Source organism: Salvelinus fontinalis, chromosome 4 (assembly GCF_029448725.1).
Source record: "Salvelinus fontinalis isolate EN_2023a chromosome 4, ASM2944872v1, whole genome shotgun sequence".
Lineage (NCBI taxonomy): Eukaryota > Metazoa > Chordata > Actinopteri > Salmoniformes > Salmonidae > Salvelinus > Salvelinus fontinalis.
Window position 1 is genome coordinate 2136407 of NC_074668.1, and position 20707 is coordinate 2157113.

The following is a 20707-nucleotide window of genomic DNA, read 5'->3' on the forward strand; positions in this document are numbered from 1 at the left end:
AAATACATTACACATCATAGTGAAATATAGATTATTGGAGAAAATAGAGAATATCAAGATTAATGACAGTTTGAGACACCATGTATAACTCACTAAGTGAAGGATGGTCCACTATAGACTAGAAACAGTAGGAGACAACAGGACAATATTGATAACTCACTAAGTGAAGGATCCTCGCTGTGTCTCCTCCTGACTGGGAGTATGGAACCTGTATCTGACGTCTCTCCAGGTTCTAAAATAATAGAACAACCATTTAGAATGGGAACATTTACCTCAGTGACACATGAAGGCACATAGACCTACTGAAGGGGAGTTCTGGGTTTCTATTGAAATGTTAAGTATCACATATCTCACTCACCAGTCATCTGGGCTGAGATCTCTCTTCTCAGTCTCTCTACCTCAGTCTTCACATCACATATCTGTTGAGCTGAAATAACAAAGGAGGACTAGGATCTGAATTCTGTGTTAAAGACTTTAGACAGAAATATGATGCAGAGGGAAAGTATGAAGTGATGGACAACAATATTCACAACTCAGTGGAGAGTCGACAATAACCTGAGAATTGAGGAAAGTACAGAAGACTAAATGTATTAATGGTGTGAATAATCTTACCCAGTTCAGCATTTTCATTGTTGACATCCTCCACCTGTTTGTCTCTTTCCTTTAACTGCTTCTCTCTCTCCTCTAGTAGGTTATCTTTCTCTTCTACTTCCTGCCTCCTCTCTTTTAGTTCATTTGCTTTTCCCTCCAGTAGTTTGTCTCTCTCTTCCAGTTGTTTGTCTCTCTCTTCCAGTAGTTTGTCTTTCTCTTCCAGTAGTTTGTCTTTCTCTTCCAGTAGTCTGTCCTGCTCTCCCAGTCTATAGTTTCTGTCCTCTAGTTGAAGTTCTCTTTCCTTTAGTTGGTTCTCTTTCTCTTCCAGTAGTTTGTCTCTCTCTTCCAGTAGTCTGTCCTTCTCTTCCAGTAGTCTGTCCTTCTCTCCCAGTCTGTGGTTGCTGTCCTCTAGTTGAAGGTCTTTTTCCTGCAGTAGGACTCTGAAGTTCTCTACTTGGCTGTTCTTGTCCTGCAGGTTCTTTCTCAGTGCCTCTAGTTGAATGTCTCTATCCTTTAGTTGCTTGTCTTTCTCTTCCAGTTGGTTTTCTTTCTCTTCTAATAGTTTCTCCCTCTGTCCCATTATCTGGTTCTTCTCCTCCAGGAGTCTCTCTTTCTCTCTCACTTCCTGGGTCATATCATCCAGTTGTGTGTCCTTCTCCTCTAGTTGTTTCATCATCTCCTGTCTTAATATCTCTTTTTCCATCTTCAACTCTGAGAGAGAGCAATTAACATATTTAATTGGTTGTTTGAATAAGTAGTGTATTAATTAATTCAATAGTATGCCTATAAAGACATTATCATTTGATGGAGGTGGTACAATTATTAGTAATTATTTCCTCCAGTCAACAGTTATCTGAGCTGAACCAATCATCAACTGGTCTATTGACTATTTGATACATTACAAATGAATTAGTCTGAAAAACTGAATGACATCACTCATGTTCCCTGATTCAATCCTCTCTCCTCCAGACTCTCTCATACTTACCAAGCTCACCAGCTGATTTCTCCCTCTTCAGCTGGTCCCCATAGGTCTCATTTTGTAAATACCACAAACCTGATCCTATGGTGTAAAACAGAGAGGTGAGTTCTGTGTGGTAGACTAAATCACTATATACAGAACAAACAGACCAATCAGATTTCTCCTGTCACTCAAGGCTCCCTCATGTAGGGACTGTGGGCACCAATGAGATCTGGTTAACTTCATAAATAATGTTGTTTTGTTATTGTCCTATCTCTGATCAAATGATTATGTTCATTGTTAGTGATAACCAGCATTGGGCTCTATGGCAGATACAGGATATTGTGTCAGGAGGCAGGGTTCTATGGAATGTACATTCAGTAGAATCTGAAGAACATGTGACATCATAATCCAACCTACCTTGAGAACATTTGGGGAGAGTATTGATAAATGTAAAGAAACTGATTTAATTTGTAGCCTTGAAGAAGACACACTGCTGTTCACAAGGCCTGTAGTTTTTATAGTATCAGATTAACACTGGTCTGTTCTTTGTCTTGTGTTATTGGTTGTCAATAAATAAAACAGACAAATAAGTAATTACCCACCATTTTCTGATCATCCATTATCCAAGATGGAGGGTTATGAATATTGATCATGTAAAACAGAATGCATTAGTTATTATTGTTCATTGAATTTCTGTCTCATTACATAATTTAAAGAAATACCATACATCATATTGGAATGACTGTTCATCACATTCATTACTAATGTACATCTAGGGAAAGGGATGTAAGCAGCACTACTATGTGAGCAGTCTGAAAATGACTGAATGCTTCATAATAAGACATCAAGATAAATTCAAGCTGATTCTATTTTAATTTTGGTGTGTGAAATGTTGAGCTATATGGCAGATATATTGTGGGAGGTTTATGGTAATGATCCTGATCATCCATTATCCAAGATGGAGAGGAATGAATATTGATAATGGATAACAAAATGTATGAGTTATTACAGTTACATTCAATCTCACTAAAATGTTGACCTCTATGGTAGATATTTTGTGTGAGATCTATGATGTGAAAATTCTTGATAATTTAATGAACATCTATACATCTTAATCCAACCTACCTTGACAACATTTGGGGAGAGTTTTGATAAATGTAAAGAAACTGATTTAATTTGTAGCCTTGAAGAAGACACACTGCTGTTCACAAGGCCTATAGTTTTTATAGTATCAGATTAACACTCTGGTCTGTTCTTTGTCTTGTATTATTGGTTGTCAATAAACAAAACAGACAAATAAGTAATTACTCACTTCTTGCTGATCATCCATTATCCAAGAAGGAGAGTCATGAATAATGATCATGTAAAACAGAATACATTAGTTATTATTGTTCATTGAATTTCTGTCTCATTACATAATTTAATGAAATACCATACATCATATTGGAATGACTGTTCATCACATTCATTACTAATGTACATCTAGGGAAAGGGATGTAAGCAGCACTACTATGTGAGCAGTCTGAGAATGTCTTTTGACGCCCTGAATTTGTCTGAACCGTCTCAGTGATTCTCCTTCCAATAGGGCGCTTCCCCTTTAATTACATATTAAATAGCATCAGCTGCTCAAAAGTGGGGTTGTTATGGAGACGCAAATGAGGATGTGTTCAACCCTCAGTTCTGAATCGTCTTTACTCCGTTTGTTTTGTTGTATTTAAAAGTGTGCTTTGTAGCCTAGTCGCAAGTTTAACCAGGATCGGATCCACTCACTGCTTCCTTTAGACTAAACATCTCAGTTGTTCTCTGCTGGAGATCTGTTGGCGGATTGGAAGGTCTGACTGACCGATTGACTAACTGCTACAACTATTTTGCATACGGTATTTCATTAGTTTTAGAGTGATGCATACCGTGATGATTTAAGACTTATTGAGATGTTATTTATCTCATTGAGAAAAAGACATCAGTAATTACTCAACAAATGCTTATCATCCATTATCCAAGATGGAGAGTCATGAATAATGATCATGTAAAACAGAATGTAATAGTTATTATCATTACCTTCAAATCACCATCTGTCACATGATCCTCTCAAATACCATAGTGATGTGATATACATCAGAGGGGTATGAGTGTTCATCACATTCATTACTAATGACAATCAAGGGACGTGACAGTAATGTTGGAATGGTTCTAATGCTTTAGGACCAGCTCAGAGCTCAGAGTGATGGTAATATGCATTGTAACTAGTTGATATTCAGAATGAATCTAGTCTATTCATCTGTAACTCCTACTATGAGCTCCTACCTACATGAGAAAGTACAAGTGTTCTGTACAGGGAAAGAGACTGGTTGTTATTGTTGTTGTTTAGGTGTTTAGAAACATTACTGGAGTTCTAGAACACTTACCTCCTCTGACCCATAAAAACACTCCAGCCTCCTCCGTCTGTTCTCCATGGATGACCTGACATATGTAGACTCCTGTATCTGATTCCCTGAAGTCTCTCATCCTCAGAGACACGTTGCCTCTCTCCAGCTCCTGGGTGATCAGACTCACTCTGCCCTCATAGCCACTCCTCTCTGTCACCTGTCCATTCTTATACAGGTAAATACACTCGGTCTCTTTAAACCACCTGATCGTCATGGCAACAGCACTGGTGTCAGGTGGGAGGTGACAGGGGAGGGTGACCTCTTCACCAACATCAGACCACACCTTGTCTTTTGAGGTGAGTTTAAACTGATCTGTTCAGAAAGAGAGAACATTTCATGTTTAATGACATCATCTGTGTCAGGAACACAAATCCTCTCAGTACATTTATAAACACAGCTGAATTAAAAACTACAATAGACATACAACAACCAGGACCATGTCAATTCTAAAATACAACCCCCACAATCCCAGACAGACATATTCATTTGAAGGAAAGTATATATGTCATAGAAGAATGTGATGCTACAATCTAGAATGATATTATCCCATTTGTTCCCACATCTTTCCCAGACATGCCACTATGCTAATCTTATGCCACTAGTAAGCCTAACATGTCATCCATTTTGATTATTTATTTATTTAAAAGTATGTTTTATTCTTGGTCACAATTGTGACAGAGTGCTCTGCCTATAATAACATGAACAGATATTTACCCCTATTCCTCAACCTCAATATCTATATACCTCAGTCCACTTACCCACACACCTAAACTCAATGACCCACACACCCCAGCCCTGTTACCCCCATGCCCTAACCCTAACACCCACATGCCAATACCCTCAAATCTATACAATCAAGTACAGATACAGGCATATCCTGGCCCTAAATGACCTGTGTGTTACTCAAGACCCCAGTTTATTTGCCAATACACCTCATCCCTGTTACTTTCATATCTCAGCCCTGTTACCCACTTTCCTTAGGCCTGTATTCCTCAAGTCACCAACAATAACCTATATCCAGCTATTCACTGCACACCCCAACCCTGTTATCAGCATGTTTTAGTCCTGTGACCTCTGACCTGTACACACTAATCATTTCATAGATAAACTAATATTACACTGGTATAACACATGTGATCCAGCCCCAATCTCTTGTTTCTACCACAAACGTTGTTGCCAGAAAGGATTTGATTGGACAATAGACGTCCATCCAGCCCCATTACCTGTATGAACCTTGTGTATCCCTACACCCCATTATAAACCAGGGAAATCCATGGGCATACTCATATAAAACAGGTCTACCCCCAGTGTCCAAGCCTCAACATTCATACTAACCAGGTCTACCCCAGTGTCCAAGCCTCAACATTCATACTAACAAGGTCTACCATTGTGCAAGAGACACTAAACAAACCTAATAACTTTAAATATCACTTCAATTATTATACTAATTCACTTTATGGGTCTATACACGGCCAATTCCCCCTGAAATAACAACATATGATGTTTTACAGTAAAAATCTCTGATTTAAACATCAGTAAAGGTAATGGATAATGGTAAAATCATCTGTAACATCATTTAGAACAAGTAAATCCTGAACCGAACTCAACTTAAATCTACTGAAGAAAGAAAAGGGATCTGCTATGACTAAATATATAGAATAAATTAGAGGCACTGTATTTTCCTATTAGTCAGACATGTTTGGCAGGTAGCCTAGCGCTTAAGAGCATTGGGCCAGTAACGTCGCTGGTTTGAATCCCTGAGGAAACTAGGAAAACATTTGTTGATATGCCCTTGAGCAAGGCACTTAATCCTAATTGCTCTGGATACATATTTTATTTATTTAACCAGGCAAGTCAGTTCAGAACAAGTTCTAATTTAGAATGACAGCCAACCCCAGACGATGCTGGACCAATTGTGCTCCCCCCTTTGGGACTCCCAATCATGGGCGGTTGTGATACAGCCTGGAATTGAACCAGAGTCTGTAGAGACACTTCTTGAGATGCAGTGCCTTAAACAGTTGCGCCACTCAGGAGCCCAACTTACTTGTTGATATGTACAACTTTAACTTCTCTAGATCCAGCAAAGTACAAAAGGTTTATTTTCTTCCGTATTGTGTCCGGCTGGATTAAATGGGTTCTATAATAAAGAGATGTTTGGAGGGAGAGGTCACTGTGGAGCAGTAGAGCTGTTTCTCACAGACACAAACTCAGCTACAACTCCTCATTTTACAAACACATTTCATCCAGACACACATTTACACATAAAGACAAATAAAACCACAAACACATTTCATTTTCAATAGTTGGTTCAGTTCTGTTCTCCCAAATACATGAAAGAAATGTTCATCATTAATTATAGCATGGTGACTTACTATGAACTCTGGACTCTGCCATTTTAACTGCAATAAAAAGAGAAAACATTCATATTTACATCATTACCATTCATCAAATTCTCTCTTTTGCTCAATCACACAGATACAAACATCACTTCCTCTTTCTCCAGTCCTCATTGTTTTAAAACAGGACTTTTGTGTCTAGTTTGGAAAGTGAAATATACTGACATCTCCTCTTACCTTTACTGGACTTCACATCCTCCACTTCACATTCAAAATAGTTGATTTAAATCCATAACCACTCAAATAGTAACTATATGTGCATATCTACACGTTTTTACAGAACAATCTACACCTCAGGCCTAAACTGAGACACAACTTTCACCTTCACCTTTACACAGGTACTTGGAGTAAACTCCTCCCCCCAGCCTCTCTGGTTATTAGAAAACCCAGTCACAAAGTCTAAATTGTCTACGGGCCTATCGTAACATGTCATGAAAACAAAAATGTATATTTCTGATCTTAATTTAAGTTTAAGGTTAGGCATAAGGTTAGAAGTGTGGTTTAGGGTTAAATCTGATTTTAAGAATGTAGCTCAGTTGGTAGAGCATAGTGCTTGCAATGCCAGAGTTGTGGTTTCGATTACTAAAAAAGTATGAAAATGAATGACTCACTACAGAGCGTCTGGTAAAATGTAAAAATGGTCAGGGTTTGTGACTTTGTTAACTAGTGACCAACATTAGAGGGTTTATGCTATCGTACAGCATGGTGCTGTCTTCTATCATCATATTTTAGTTAATCATCTCTAAAGTTCTAAAAACTGTTTCAATTCAATTCAGAAGACCGATCCAGCCAGCAGATTGTAGTGATGTTCTTTAATTATAGTCATATTATCCTGAGCTGTAAAGATTTAACAGTGCATATCAATATTAGCTTCTCTTATCTCTTTGGACCCATTCACATGAGTAAATGAGTGAAATTGCTTCCATGACAAATAGTCTCAATGCTTTTCCATCCCCTCCTAATAAAATTAATGTAGCTGACTGGTGGTCATTTACTGTCTGAGAAGAGAGTATCATTGCCACCTGCTGGTACATGTTGGAAACTGCAGTGAATTTACAAATCAGAAAGTCAGACATACCATATATGGGACTGGGAGTAAAGGCTGAGTTTGGGTTAGGGTGTGTAGGGGACAGGGCTGGGGGTAAAGGCTGAGTTTGGGTTAGGGTGTGTAGGGGACAGGGCTGGGGGTAAAGGCTGAGTTTGGGTTAGGGTGTGTAGGGGACAGGGCTGGGGGTAAATACTGAGTTTGGGTTAGGGTGTGTAGGGGACAGGGCTGGGGGTAAATACTGAGTTTGGGTTAGGGTGTGCAGGGGACAGTGCTGGGGGTAAGGGCTGAGTTTGGGTTAGGGTGTGCAGGGGACAGGGCTGGAGGTAAATACTGAGTTTGGGTTAGGGTGTGCAGGGGACAGGGCTGGGGGTAAAGGCTGAGTTTGGGTTAGGGTGTGCAGGGGACAGGGCTGGGGGTAAAGACTGAGTTTGGGTTAGGGTGTGCAGGGGACAGGGCTGGGGGTAAAGACTGAGTTTGGGTTAGGGTGTGTAGGGGACAGGGCTGGGGGTAAAGGCTGAGTTTGGGTTAGGGTGTGCAGGGGACAGGGCTGGGGGTAAAGGCTGAGTTTGGGTTAGGGTGTGCTGGGGACAGGGCTGGGGGTAAAGGCTGAGTTTGGGTTAGGGTGTGCAGGGGACAGGGCTGGGGGTAAAGGCTGAGTTTGGGTTAGGGTGTGTAGGGGACAGAGCTGGGGGTAAGGGCTCAGTTTGGGTTAGGGTGTGCAGGGGACAGGGGACAGGGCTGGGGGTATAGACTGAGTTTGGGTTAGGGTGTGCAGGGGACAGGGCTGGGGGTAAGGGCTGAGTTTGGGTTAGGGTGTGCAGGGGACAGGGCTGGGGGTAAAGACTGAGTTTGGGTTAGGGTATGCAGGGGACAGGGGACAGGGCTGGGGGTATAGACTGAGTTTGGGTTAGGGTGTGCAGGGGACAGGGCTGGGGGTAAGGGCTGAGTTTGGGTTAGGGTGTGCAGGGGACAGGGCTGGGGGTAAAGACTGAGTTTGGGTTAGGGTTTGCAGGGGACAGGGCTGGGGGTAAGGGCTGAGTTTGGGTTAGGGTGTGCAGGGGACAGGGCTGGGGGTAAAGGCTGAGTTTGGGTTAGGGTGTACAGGGGACAGGGCTGGGAGTAAAGGCTGAGTTTGGGTTAGGGTGTGCAGGGGACAGGGCTGTGGGTAAAGACTGAGTTTGGGTTAGGGTGTGCAGGGGACAGGGCTGGGGGTAAAGGCTGAGTTTGGGTTAAAACCATTACAATCTGGGCACTTACAGACAGTATCCATGTCAGCACCTTAAGTTAATCAAGACTTTAATTTTCAAAAAAGACACCGGAAACCATATACTTTTTTTGGTCAATTATCTTTAAATTTAGTCTCAGTATGACAATTTTCAACAAGTTTCTACTGTGACATTCTGCACAATGCTGTGTCATGTGGTAGCCCCTGGCAACAGTGTTTACCCTGTTCATCCTCAAACCCAAGCCAGTATGTTCTGACCCAGCTGTAGATGTGGAGTATAGCAGCAATTCACTAGAATAGGAGGCATTTTCTGCAACTGAATTCAATTTATTTTGTCATGTTTTTTATTTTGAGTACAAAATATACAAGCGATGCTAGATCTTATGTTTTACAAGTAGATATTTAAAGTTGCATTTGATTTCAACGGTTTGTTTTTAAGTTAATTGTCTGAATTATTTTGGTTAGGTCAGGGTGTGACGAGGGTGGTTTGTTTAGTTTTTGTATGTCTAGGTGTTTATATGTCTAGGGGGTTTTGTAAGTCTAGGTATATGTATGTCTATGGTGGCCTGGTATGGTTCCCAATTGGTGGCAGCTGTTTATCGTTGTCTCTGATTGGGGACCATATTTAGGTAGCCATTTAGGTAGTTTGTGGGTTCTTATTCTATGTTTAGTTGCCTGTCTGCACTAGCCATTTTAGCTTCACGGTTCGTTTATTTTGTTTGTTTGTTCAGTGTTCGTTCTTTCAATAAAGAAGAATGTACGCTTACCACGCTGCGCCTTGGTCTCCTCCATACAACGACCGTGACAGTTCTCTATCTAGACAATATTACCATGTCGTCTTAGAAGGTTACTGGTGATTTGTCATTAACTATTTCTCATTGAGCCCCATTCAGTGAAACAGTTCATTCAGCCTCATTTACTGCCTTTTAAAAAACATAGCTGATATGGCTGACTTGCTTAAACAAATGTGGTTTCTACTGACAATGGAGATGTACAAACTATGGCATAATGGGACGACAAGCGGATAAGAGGCAATCCATAATTTCGATTAAGACGTTAATGAGCGAGCAAGGACGGACGAAGTCAATATATAAAATGGCACCGATATAGAGGGCAGCCGTGCTTCTAGCCCCGAGGAAACTTTGCAGTGTTATTTCTTACATTGTTAGCCCAGACATTTTAGTGTGTTATTACATACAGCCGGGAAGAAGAAGGGCGGGGTGTATGTTTCATGATTAACTACACATGGTGTGATTGTGATATCATAATGGAACTCAAGTCCTTTTGTTCACCCGACTTAGAATAAATACCTCACAATGAAATGCCGACCGTATTACCTCCCAAGAGAATTATCTTCGGTTATAGTCACAGCCGTGTATATTCCCCGTTACACCTGTTCAGTGTGCATTTACAGGTGATTAGAATGCTTGTTATGGTCATTTTTACATGCCTTCATTACACCTGTCCAGTGTGCCTTTACAGGGGATATTAATGCTCTACTCAGACTCTGTCTAGAGTCTCGCTCCAGAGACTGGGTGGACCGGCCCCTGGGCACGGGGGCCAATCCAGCCAGCTCACTTCCCCAGGGATATGGGGGGAGGGGCCGGAGAGAGCTGAGGCTGACCCAGGGAGGGGGGCCCGACCCCCGGAGAGGGGTGCCTACTTCCGCCAACGGCCACCAGGGGGCACAGTACATCCAGCCAGCTCCCTGCACGGGCTGGGGCAACCCAGGGGGAGCCACTACATTCAGCCAGCTCCCTGCACTGGCTGGGGCAACCCAGGGGTCGCCACTACATTCAGCCAGCTCCCTGCCCCAAGGAGAAGAGGGGAGATGGCCCAATGAGGGCCACCAGGGGTCGCCACTTCATCCAGCCAGCTCCCTGTTCCAGCTATAGAGAGAAATAGTAATGATTTGTTGGACAGCCTATGGACATCCCAATGCTGCCCATTCTGTCTCATCAAAATTCCCCAAAATGCAAACAGGTATGACCTTTGACCCACCAAGGTGGACCCATGGAGATGTCATTAACATTTCAATTATTTTATACTTAATTTCATACCTTATACCTTATTTCATACCTTAAGTTAATAACATATCAATTGCCTGAAAATAAAAACTGAAATATTTAAACAAAAACAAAAGAATAACAATTTTAAACTAAAAGACTAAAAAAGCACGTTAAGGAAAAGTAAAGCTAATAAGGTGTGTTTTAAGATCCCGTTTAAATATGTCCACAGTTTCAGACCTCCTCAGGTTCTCTGGCAGGCTATTCCAGAGGCTGATGGGCATAATAACTAAAGGCTGCCTCTCCATGCCTCTTGGTCCTAGACTTCAGGATAGTTAAAAGGCCAGTGCCAGAGGCCCTGAGGGACATACTGGGTACATAACTTAAAAGCATGTCTGACATGTATTGAGGTGCACTATGAAACGCCTTTTGGGTCTTTGCGTGTCAAAAAGATACACGTCAAATAACACTATGTAAACTATATGCAAATGTTGGCCGATCACAAATAAGGTGCATGTGAAAACAGCTATATGAAAAACATCTCATTCATCATCACCAACAAACGACTAAATCATGTCGAACCTTAAAAACATGAGACCTCTTTTTAAGTTTTACCAGCCAAGTGCAACCACCTTTACAACCAGCCCAGGAGGATCAGGTGGTTCAAAGGTAGGATTCATTCTGGTAGGTTAGGTAATACCTGGCAAAAGTCAACATTAACCGGTACAACTACCTAGTAACTTTAACACGTAACGCTCCCCTGTCTATTATTATCTATCTAGCTAGCTATGTTATCGTGTGTTATTTTACAGTATGTCCGTTCCAGTAAACTAGGCCTTGTGGGGTTTTGTTAGGCTTAGCGTGCTAAAATAACTATAAACTAGATGGATTTTACATTAATTAAAGTTTAGGCTACTGACTCATGTAGGCCTGACAATTTGTCTTTGTTCTCAAGAGTAACAGGTTCTCACAGCCTAACCATGGGGCCACAGCCTGAAAGAATGTGTTGTGTATGCAACAATGTACAAGGGCATAAGATATGAACAGCAGTGTGAAGTGTGTGTGTGTTATAATTGTGCAACAAAGTGTGGCTACTGTGAGGTTCTGAATTATGCACTATAACCCAATTCTGAATTATGCACTATAACCCAATACTATAACACATGTGATTGAATATTAGCAACTGTTGGCCTGGGAGACTGGGTGTCTGTGTGTGTGTGTGCTGAAAGTAACAGTTAGCCCCAGATAAGTGTGCTGGGAAGCTGTGGTTAGCCTTGAGCGAGAACAGTGGCCATTGTATAACAGGTGTGAATAGCTCAGACAATATTGCAGAGCTGTCTGACCTCAGTCTCTGGGGTGAGGGAGCGTAATCTACACAGCAACAGCGTCGGGACAGAGCTGTCTGACCTCAGTCTCTGGGGTGAAGGAGCGTAATCTACACAGCAACAGCATCGGGACAGAGCTGTCTGACCTCAGTCTCTGGGGTGAAGGAGCGTAATCTACACAGCAACAGCGTCGGGACAGAGCTGTCTGACCTCAGTCTCTGGGGTGAAGGAGCGTAATCTACACAGCAACAGCATCGGGACAGAGCTGTCTGACCTCAGTCTCTGGGGTGAAGGAGCGTAATCTACACAGCAACAGCATCGGGACAGAGCTGTCTGACCTCAGTCTCTGGGGTGAAGGAGCGTAATCTACACAGCAACAGCATCGGGACAGAGCTGTCTGACCTCAGTCTCTGGGGTGAAGGAGCGTAATCTACACAGCAACAGCATCGGGACAGAGCTGTCTGACCTCAGTCTCTGGGGTGAAGGAGCGTAATCTACACAGCAACAGCGTCGGGACAGAGCTGTCTGACCTCAGTCTCTGGGGTGAAGGAGCGTAATCTACACAGCAACAGCGTCGGGACATCACATGCGTTAAGGGGCCAGGACTGGCTTAAGGCGCCAACACCAACGATAGGCTGGGTGAGTCTAAACCACGCCCAGTCTCTACTCTGACAGGCCGGCTCGGAAGTGGGAACTATCTCTGTCATGAGTATAATATACTATCTTTGTCAGGAACAAATCAGTTCTCTGTCTTATCCTGCGTGATGAAACATTGAACCCGTATATACGGAAATTGCATTTGCCATTTATTACTTAGTTAATAAAAAGTACATAGCATACAATTAGTGACTCATTGTCATACTTGTCCTTATACCAGATTGAATTGACGCAACCCTAACAGCCTGTCTATTATTATCTATCTAGGTAGCTATGTTATCGTTTGTTATTTTACAGTTTGTCTGTTCCAGTAAACTAGGCCTGTATATTATTAGTCTGTCTAACTAGCTATGTTATCGTTTGTTATTTTACAGTTTGTCCGTTCCAGTAAACTAGGCCTTTCTGTTATTAATCTATCTAGCTAGCTATGTTATCGTGTGTTATTTTACAGTTTGTCCGTTCCAGTAAACTAGGCCTGTATATTATTAGTCTGTCTAACTAGCTATGTTATCGTTTGTTATTTTACAGTTTGTCCGTTCCAGTAAACTAGACCTGTCTATTATTAGTCTATCTAGCTAGCTATGTTATCGTTTGTTACTTTACAGTTTGTCCGTTCCAGTAAATGAGGCCTTTCTATTGCTATTATGTTGTGTTATGATGTTGACTTTTCTTCAAATATCGCTGGAACATGAAGCGTCGTTGGACTGGACTGAACAAACTAACGTTAGCTAGCTAACGATAGCAGCAGCTACCGTGGGGTGTGTGAGTCTGGGCGCCGTCGATTAGGCTGAGTGTCATTATTGTAACTTTTATAACGTTTACACATGTCAGATTTCAGTTGTTCAGGAGACGGAATAATGCTGGAATCTAAAGGCGTCAACCCGGGAGAAGCAGGCTGATAACTATGAGTGTTTGTCTGATCGCTGAGTCTAACATCCAGCAGCTGAACAGGAGAGGTACATTTTCCCCTTATCCCTGCAGTACATGAGGACACAGTGCGGTCCACAGTGCTTGTTTTGTAAGTAAGCTAGGTGTGAATCTATCTTGTGATTTAACATAGACTTATTGAAGGTTATTTTACTGATTTAAAGATCATGGACCGTTTCCCTGTTTTAGATTAGGATGTTTTTCATTAGATTGAAATAATGTTTCCATATCTCAGTAGAAAACAAAGATAACTAAGGCCAGGGCGTGACAAAAAGCATGTCTGACATGTATTGAGGTGCACTATGGAAGGCCGTTTGTGTCGTTGCGTGTCAAAAATATACACGTCAAATAACATTATTTGAACGTGTTAAATTATTATGTGACGTGGAGTCATATTCAGGTCCTGATTGGTCAAGAAGCTTATTGAAGTGTATCTTTTTGACACGCAAAGACCCAAACGGCGTTCCTTAGAACACGGCGTGTCGTTTCCAATGTGAACAAATGAGTCATAGTGGGCGGAACAAGGAAGGAGGTGGGCATGGCCAGGCACGAGCTAGTGAGATCCTATTGGCACGTTCTAGCATTGTTTGAATAAGTAATTTATTTATTCATTCAATAGTATGCCTATAAAGACATTATCATTTGATGGAGGTGGTACAATTATTAGTAATTATTTCCTCCAGTCAACAGTTATCTGAGCTGAACCAATCATCAACTGGTCTATTGACTATTTGATACATTACAAATGAATTAGTCTGAAAAACTGAATGACATCACTCATGTTCCCTGATTCAATCCTCTCTCCTCCAGACTCTCTCAAACTTACCAAGCTCACCAGCTGATGCCTCCCTCTTCAGCTTGTCCTCCTGGGTCTCATGTTGTAAGTACTCTGATCCTGAGGCTATGGTGTAAAACAGAGAGGTGAGTTCTGTGTGGTGGACTACATCACTATATACAGAGCAAACAGGACCAATCAGATTTCTCCTGTCACGCAAGCCTCCCTCATGTAGGAACTGTGGGCACCAATGAGATCTGGTTAACTTCATAAATAATGTTGTTTTGTTATTGTCCTATCTCTGATCAAATGATTATGTTCATTGTTAGTGATAACCAGCATTGGGCTCTATGGCAGATACAGGATATTGTGTCAGGAGGCAGGGTTCTATGGAATATACATTCAGTAGAATCTGAAGAACATCTGACATCATAATCCAACCTACCTTGAGAACATTTGGGGAGAGTATTGATAAATGTAAAGAAACTGATTTAATTTGTAGCCTTGAAGAAGACACACTGCTGTTCACAAGGCCTGTAGTTTTTATAGTATCAGATTAACACTCTGGTCTGTTCTTTGTCTTGTGTTATTGGTTGTCAATAAACAAAACAGACAAATAATTACTCACCTAATGCTGATCATCCATTATCCAAGATGGAGAGTCATGAATAATGATCATGTAAAACAGAAAACATTAGTTATTATTGTTCATTGAATTTCTGTCTCATTACATCATTTAATGAAATACCATACATCATATTGGAATGACTGTTCATCACATTCATTACTAATGTACATCTAGGGAAAGGGATGTAAGCAGCACTACTATGTGAGCAGTCTGAGAATGACTGAATGCTTCATAATAAGACATCAAGATAAATTCAAGCTGATTCTATTTAAATGTTGGTGTGTGAAATGTTGAGCTATATGGCAGATATATTGTGGGAGATCTATGATATGAAAATTCTGGATAATTTGAAGAACATCTATACATCTTAATCCAATTTACCTTGAGAACATTTGGGGAGAGAATTGATAAATGTAAAGAAACTGATTTAATTTGTAGCCTTGAAGAAGACACACTGCTGTTCACAAGGCCTATAGTTTTTATAGTATCAGATTAACACTGGTCTGTTCTTTGTCTTGTGTTATTGGTTGTCAATAAACAAAACAGACAAATAAGTAATTACTCACCCAGTCTTGCTCCTGATCATCCATTATCCAAGATGGAGAGTCATGAATAATTATCATGTAAAACAGAATACATTAGTTATTATTGTTCATTGAATTTCTGTCTCATGTCATAATTTAATGAAATACCATACATCATATTGGAATGACTGTTCATCACATTCATTACTAATGTACATCTAGGGAAAGGGATGTAAGCAGCACTACTATGTGAGCAGTCTGAGAATGACTGAATGCTTCATAATAAGACATCAAGATAAATTCAAGCTGATTCTATTTTCATTTTGGAGTGTAATGTTGACCTCTATGGCAGATACAGTTGAAGTCGGAAATTTTCATTCACCTTAGCCAAATACATTTAAACTCAGTTTTTCACAATCCCTGACATTTAATCCTGGTAAAAAATGCCCTGTTTTAGGTCAGTTATGATGTCAGTGTGTCAGAAGTTTACATACACACAATTAGTATTTGTGTGCATTGCCTTTAAATTGTTTAAGTTGGGTCAAACATTTCGGGTAGCCTTCCACAAGCTTCCCACAATAAGTTGGGTGAATTTTGGCCCATTCCTGCTGACAGAGCTGGTGTAACTGAGTCAGGTTTGTAGGCCTCCTTGCTCGCACACCCTTTCAGTTCTGCCCACACATATTCTGTAGGATTGAGGTCAGGGCTTTTTGATGGCCACTCCAATACCTTGACTTTGTTGTCCTTAAGCCATTTTGCCACAACTTTGGAAGTATGCTTGGGGTCATTGTCCATTTGGAAGACCCGTTTGCGACCAAGCTTTAACTTCCTGACTGATGTCTTGAGATGTTCAATATATCCACCTAATTTACCTACCTCATGATGCCATCTATTTTGTGAGTGCACCAGTCCCTCCAGCAGCAAAGCACCCCCACAATATGATGCTGCCACCCCCAATGCTTCACGTTTGGGGTTGATGTTCTTCGGCTTGCAAGCCTCCCCCTTTTTCCTCCAAACATAACGATGGTCATCAAGGCTAAACAGTTCTATTTTTGTTTAATCAGACCAGAGGATATTTCTCCAAAAAGTACAATCTTTGTCCCCATGTGCAGTTGCAAACCGTAGTCTGTTTTTTTATGGCGGTTTTGGAGCACTGGCTTCTTCCTTGCTAAGTGGCCTTTCAGGTTATGTCGATATAGGACTCGTTTTACTGTGGATATAGATACTTTTGTACCTCTTTCCTCCAGCATCTTCACAAGGTCCTTTGCTGTTGTTCTGGGATTGATTTGCACTTTTCACACCAAAGTACGTTCATCTCTAGGAGACAGAAAGCGTCTCCTTCCTGAGTGGTATGACGGCTGCGTGGTCCCATGGTGTTTATACTTGCGTACTATTGTTTGTACAGATGAACGTGGTACCTTCAGGAGTTTGGAAATTGCTCCCAAGGATGAACCAGACTTGTGGAGGTCTACAATTTTTTCTTTGAGGTCTTGGCTGATTTCTTTTCATTTTCCCATGATGTCAAGCAAAGAGGCACTGAGTTTGACAGTAGGCCTTGAAATCCATCCACAGGTACACCTCCAATTGACTCAAATGATGTCAATTAGCCTATCAGAAGCTTCTAAAGCCATGACATCCGTTTCTTGAATTTTCCAAGCTATTTAAGGGCACAGTCAACTTAGTGTATGTTAACTTCTGACCCACTGGAATTGTGATACAGTGAATTACAAGTTAAATAATCTGTCTGTAAACAATTGTTGGAAACATTACTTGAATCATGCACAAAGTAGATGTCCTAACCGACTTGCCAAAAATATAGTTTGTTAACAAGAAATGTGTGGAGTGGTTGACAAACAAGTTTTAATGACTCCAACATAAGTGTATGTAAACTTCTGACTTCAACTGTATATTGTTGGAGGACTATGTGAAATGTTGACCTCTATGGCAGATATATTGTGGGAGATCTATGATATGAAAATTCTGGATAATTTGAAGAACATCTATACATCTTAATCCAACCTACCTTGAGAACATTTGGGGAGAGTTTTGATAAATGTAAAGAAACTGATTTAATTTGTAGCCTTGAAGAAGACACACTGCTGTTCACAAGGCCTGTAGTTTTTATAGTATCAGATTAACACTCTGGTCTGTTCTTTCAATAAACAAAACAGACAAATAAGTAATTACTCACCCCGTACTGATCATCCATTATCCAAGATGGAGAGTCATGAATAATGATCATGTAAAACAGAATACATTAGTCATTATCATTACCTTCAAATCACCATCTGTCACATGATCCTCTCAAATACCATAGTGATGTGATATACATCAGAGGGGTATGAGTGTTCATCACATTCATTACTAACGACAATCAAGGAACGTGACAGTAATGTTGGAATGGTTCTAATGCTTTAGGACCAGCTCAGAGCTCACAGTGATGGTAATATGCATTGTAACTAGTTGATATTCAGAATGAATCTAGTCTATTCATCTGTAACTCCTACTATGAACTCCTACCTACATGAGAAAGTACAAGTGTTCTGTACAGGGAAAGAGACTGGTTGTTATTGTTGTTGTTTAGGTGTTTAGAAACATTACTGGAGTTCTAGAACACTTACCTTCTCTCTCCCATAAACCCACTGCAGCCTCCTCCTTCTGTTCTCCATGGATGACCTGACATATGTAGACTACTCTATCTGGCCTCCTGAAGTCTCTCAGCCTCAGAGACACGTTGCCTCTATCCAGCTCCTGGGTGATCAGACTCAGTCTGCCCTCATAGCCACTCCTCTCTGTCACCTGGCCATTCTGATACAGGTAAATACACTCTGTCTCTTTAAACCACCTGATCGTCATGGCAACTGCACTGGTGTCATGTGTGAGGTGACAGGGAAGGGTGACCTCTTCACCAACATCAGAAAACACATAGTCTTCTGAGGTGAGTTTAAACTGATCTGTTCAGAAAGAGAGAACATTTCATGTTTAATGACATCATCTGTGTCAGGAACACAAATCCTCTCAGTACATTGATAAACACAGCTGAATTAAAAAATACAATAGACATACAACAAACAGGACCATGTCAATTCTAAAATACAACCCCCACAATCCCAGACAGACATATTCATTTGAAGGAAAGTATATATGTCATAGAAGAATGTGATGCTACAATCTAGAATGATATTATCCCATTTGTTCCCACATCTTTCCCAGACATGCCACTATGCTAATCTTATGTCACTAGTAAGCCTAACATGTCATCCATTTTGATTATTTATTTATTTATTTAAAAGTATGTTTTATTCTTGGTCACAGTTGTGACAGAGTGTTCTGCCTATAATAACATGAACAGATATTTATCCCTATTCCTCAACCTCAATATCTATATACCTCAGTCCACTTACCCACACACCTAAACTCAATGACCCACACACCCCAGCCCTGTTACCCCCATGTGTAACAGTATAACTTTAAACCGTCCCCTCGCCCCGACACGGGCGCGAACCAGGGACCCTCTGCACACATCGACAACAGTCACCCACGAAGCAGCGTTACCCATCGCTCCACAAAAGCCACGGCCCTTGCAAAGCAAGGGGCAACACTACTTAAGTCTCAGAGCAAGTGACGTAACTGATTGAAATGCTACTAGCGCGTACCCGCTAACTAGCTAGCCATTTCACATCCGTTACACTCACCCCCCTTTCAACCTCCTCCTTTTCCGCAGCAACCAGTGATCCGGGTCAACAGCATCAATGTAACAGTATAACTTTACGGCGTCCCCTCGCCCGGACACGGGCGCGAACCAGGGACCCTCTGCACACATCAACAACGGTTGCCCACGAAGCACGGTCGTTACCCATCGCTCCACAAAAACCGCGGCCCTTGCAAAGCAAGGGGCAACACTACTTAAGTCTCAGAGCAAGTGACGTAACTGATTGAAATGCTACTAGCGCGTACCCGCTAACTAGCTAGCCATTTCACATCCGTTACACATGCCCTAACCCCAACACCCACATGACAATACCCTCAATATCTATATACCTCAGTCCACTTACCCACACACCTAAACTCAATGACCCACACACCCCAGCCCTGTTACCCCCATGCCCTAACCCTAACACCCACATAACAATACCCTCAAATGTATACTATCATGTACAGATACAGGAATATCTAAAATAAATTATAAAATTAGAGGCAGTGTATTTTCCCATTAGTCAGACATGTTTGGCAGGTAGCCTAACACTTAAGAGCATTGGGCCAGTAACCGAAACGTCGCTGGTTTGAATCCCTGAGGAAACTAGGAAAACATTTGTTGATATGCCCTTGAGCAAGGCACTTAATCCTAATTGCTCTGGATACATATTTTATTTATGAGGCAAGTCAGTTCAGAACAAATTCTTATTTACAATGACAGTCTAGGAACAGTGAGTTAACTGGCTTGTTCAGAACGACAGATTTTTACCTTGTCAGCTCGGAGATTCAATCTAGCAACCTTTCGGTTACTGGCCCAACGCTCTGACCACTAGTCTACCTGCCACTCCTCATGTTACAAACACATTTCATCCAGACACACATTTACACATAGAGACAAATAAAACCACAAACACATTTCATTTTCAATAGTTAGTTTAGTTCTGGTCTCCCAGATACATGAAAGAAAAGTTCATCATTAATTATAGCATGGTGACTTACTATGAACTCTGGACTCTGCCATTTTAACTGCAATAAAAAGAGAAAACATTCATATTTACATCATTACCATTCATCAAATTCTCTCTGTTGCTCAATCACACAGATACAAACATCACTTCCTCTTTCTCCAGTCCTCATTGTTTTAAAACAGGACTGTTGTGTCTAGTTTGGAAAGTGAAATATACTGACATCTCCTCTTACCTTTACTGGTCTTCACGTCCTCCACTTCACATTTAAAATAGTTTATTTAAATCCATAACCACTCTAATAGTCACTATATGTGCATTTCTACACGTTTTTACAGAACTATCTACACCTCAGGCCTAAACTGAGACACAACTTTCACCTTCACCTTTGCAGAGGCACTTGGAGTAAACTCCTCCCTTCAGTCTCTCTGGTTATTAGAAAACCCAGTCAAAAAGTCTAAATTGTCTATAGGCCTATCGTAAAATGTCATGAAAACAAAAATGTACATTTCTGATCTTAATTTAGGTTTAAGGTTAGGCATAAGGTTAGCAGTGTG

At 41.1% G+C, this 20707-nt stretch overlaps 2 protein-coding genes across 3 annotated transcripts in view; both read right to left on the reverse strand.

Moving 5' to 3' along the window:
• The window catches only part of LOC129852993 (myosin-11-like), a 49164-nt gene extending 33902 nt beyond the window's left edge, over positions 1-15262 (reverse strand). The window contains exon 1 of the mRNA XM_055918603.1: positions 14389-15262. Within this exon, the coding sequence (XP_055774578.1) occupies positions 14389-14608 (220 nt within the window). The 5' untranslated portion in view covers positions 14609-15262. The remainder of the gene's footprint in view (positions 1-14388) is intronic.
• The window catches only part of LOC129852994 (trichohyalin-like), a 59712-nt gene that overhangs the window by 2051 nt on the left and 36954 nt on the right, over positions 1-20707 (reverse strand). Inside the window, exons 1-5 of one of the 2 annotated variants that reach the window (XM_055918604.1) lie at positions 2155-2350; positions 1577-1651; positions 613-1302; positions 359-427; positions 161-232 (exon numbers count right to left, since the gene is read on the reverse strand). In XM_055918604.1, the coding sequence (XP_055774579.1) occupies positions 161-232; positions 359-427; positions 613-1294 (823 nt within the window). In that variant the 5' untranslated portion in view covers positions 1295-1302; positions 1577-1651; positions 2155-2350. Of the gene's footprint in view, positions 1-160; positions 233-358; positions 428-612; positions 1303-1576; positions 1652-2154; positions 2351-20707 lie in introns of those variants that run through there. The other variant, XM_055918605.1, reaches the window with a different exon arrangement.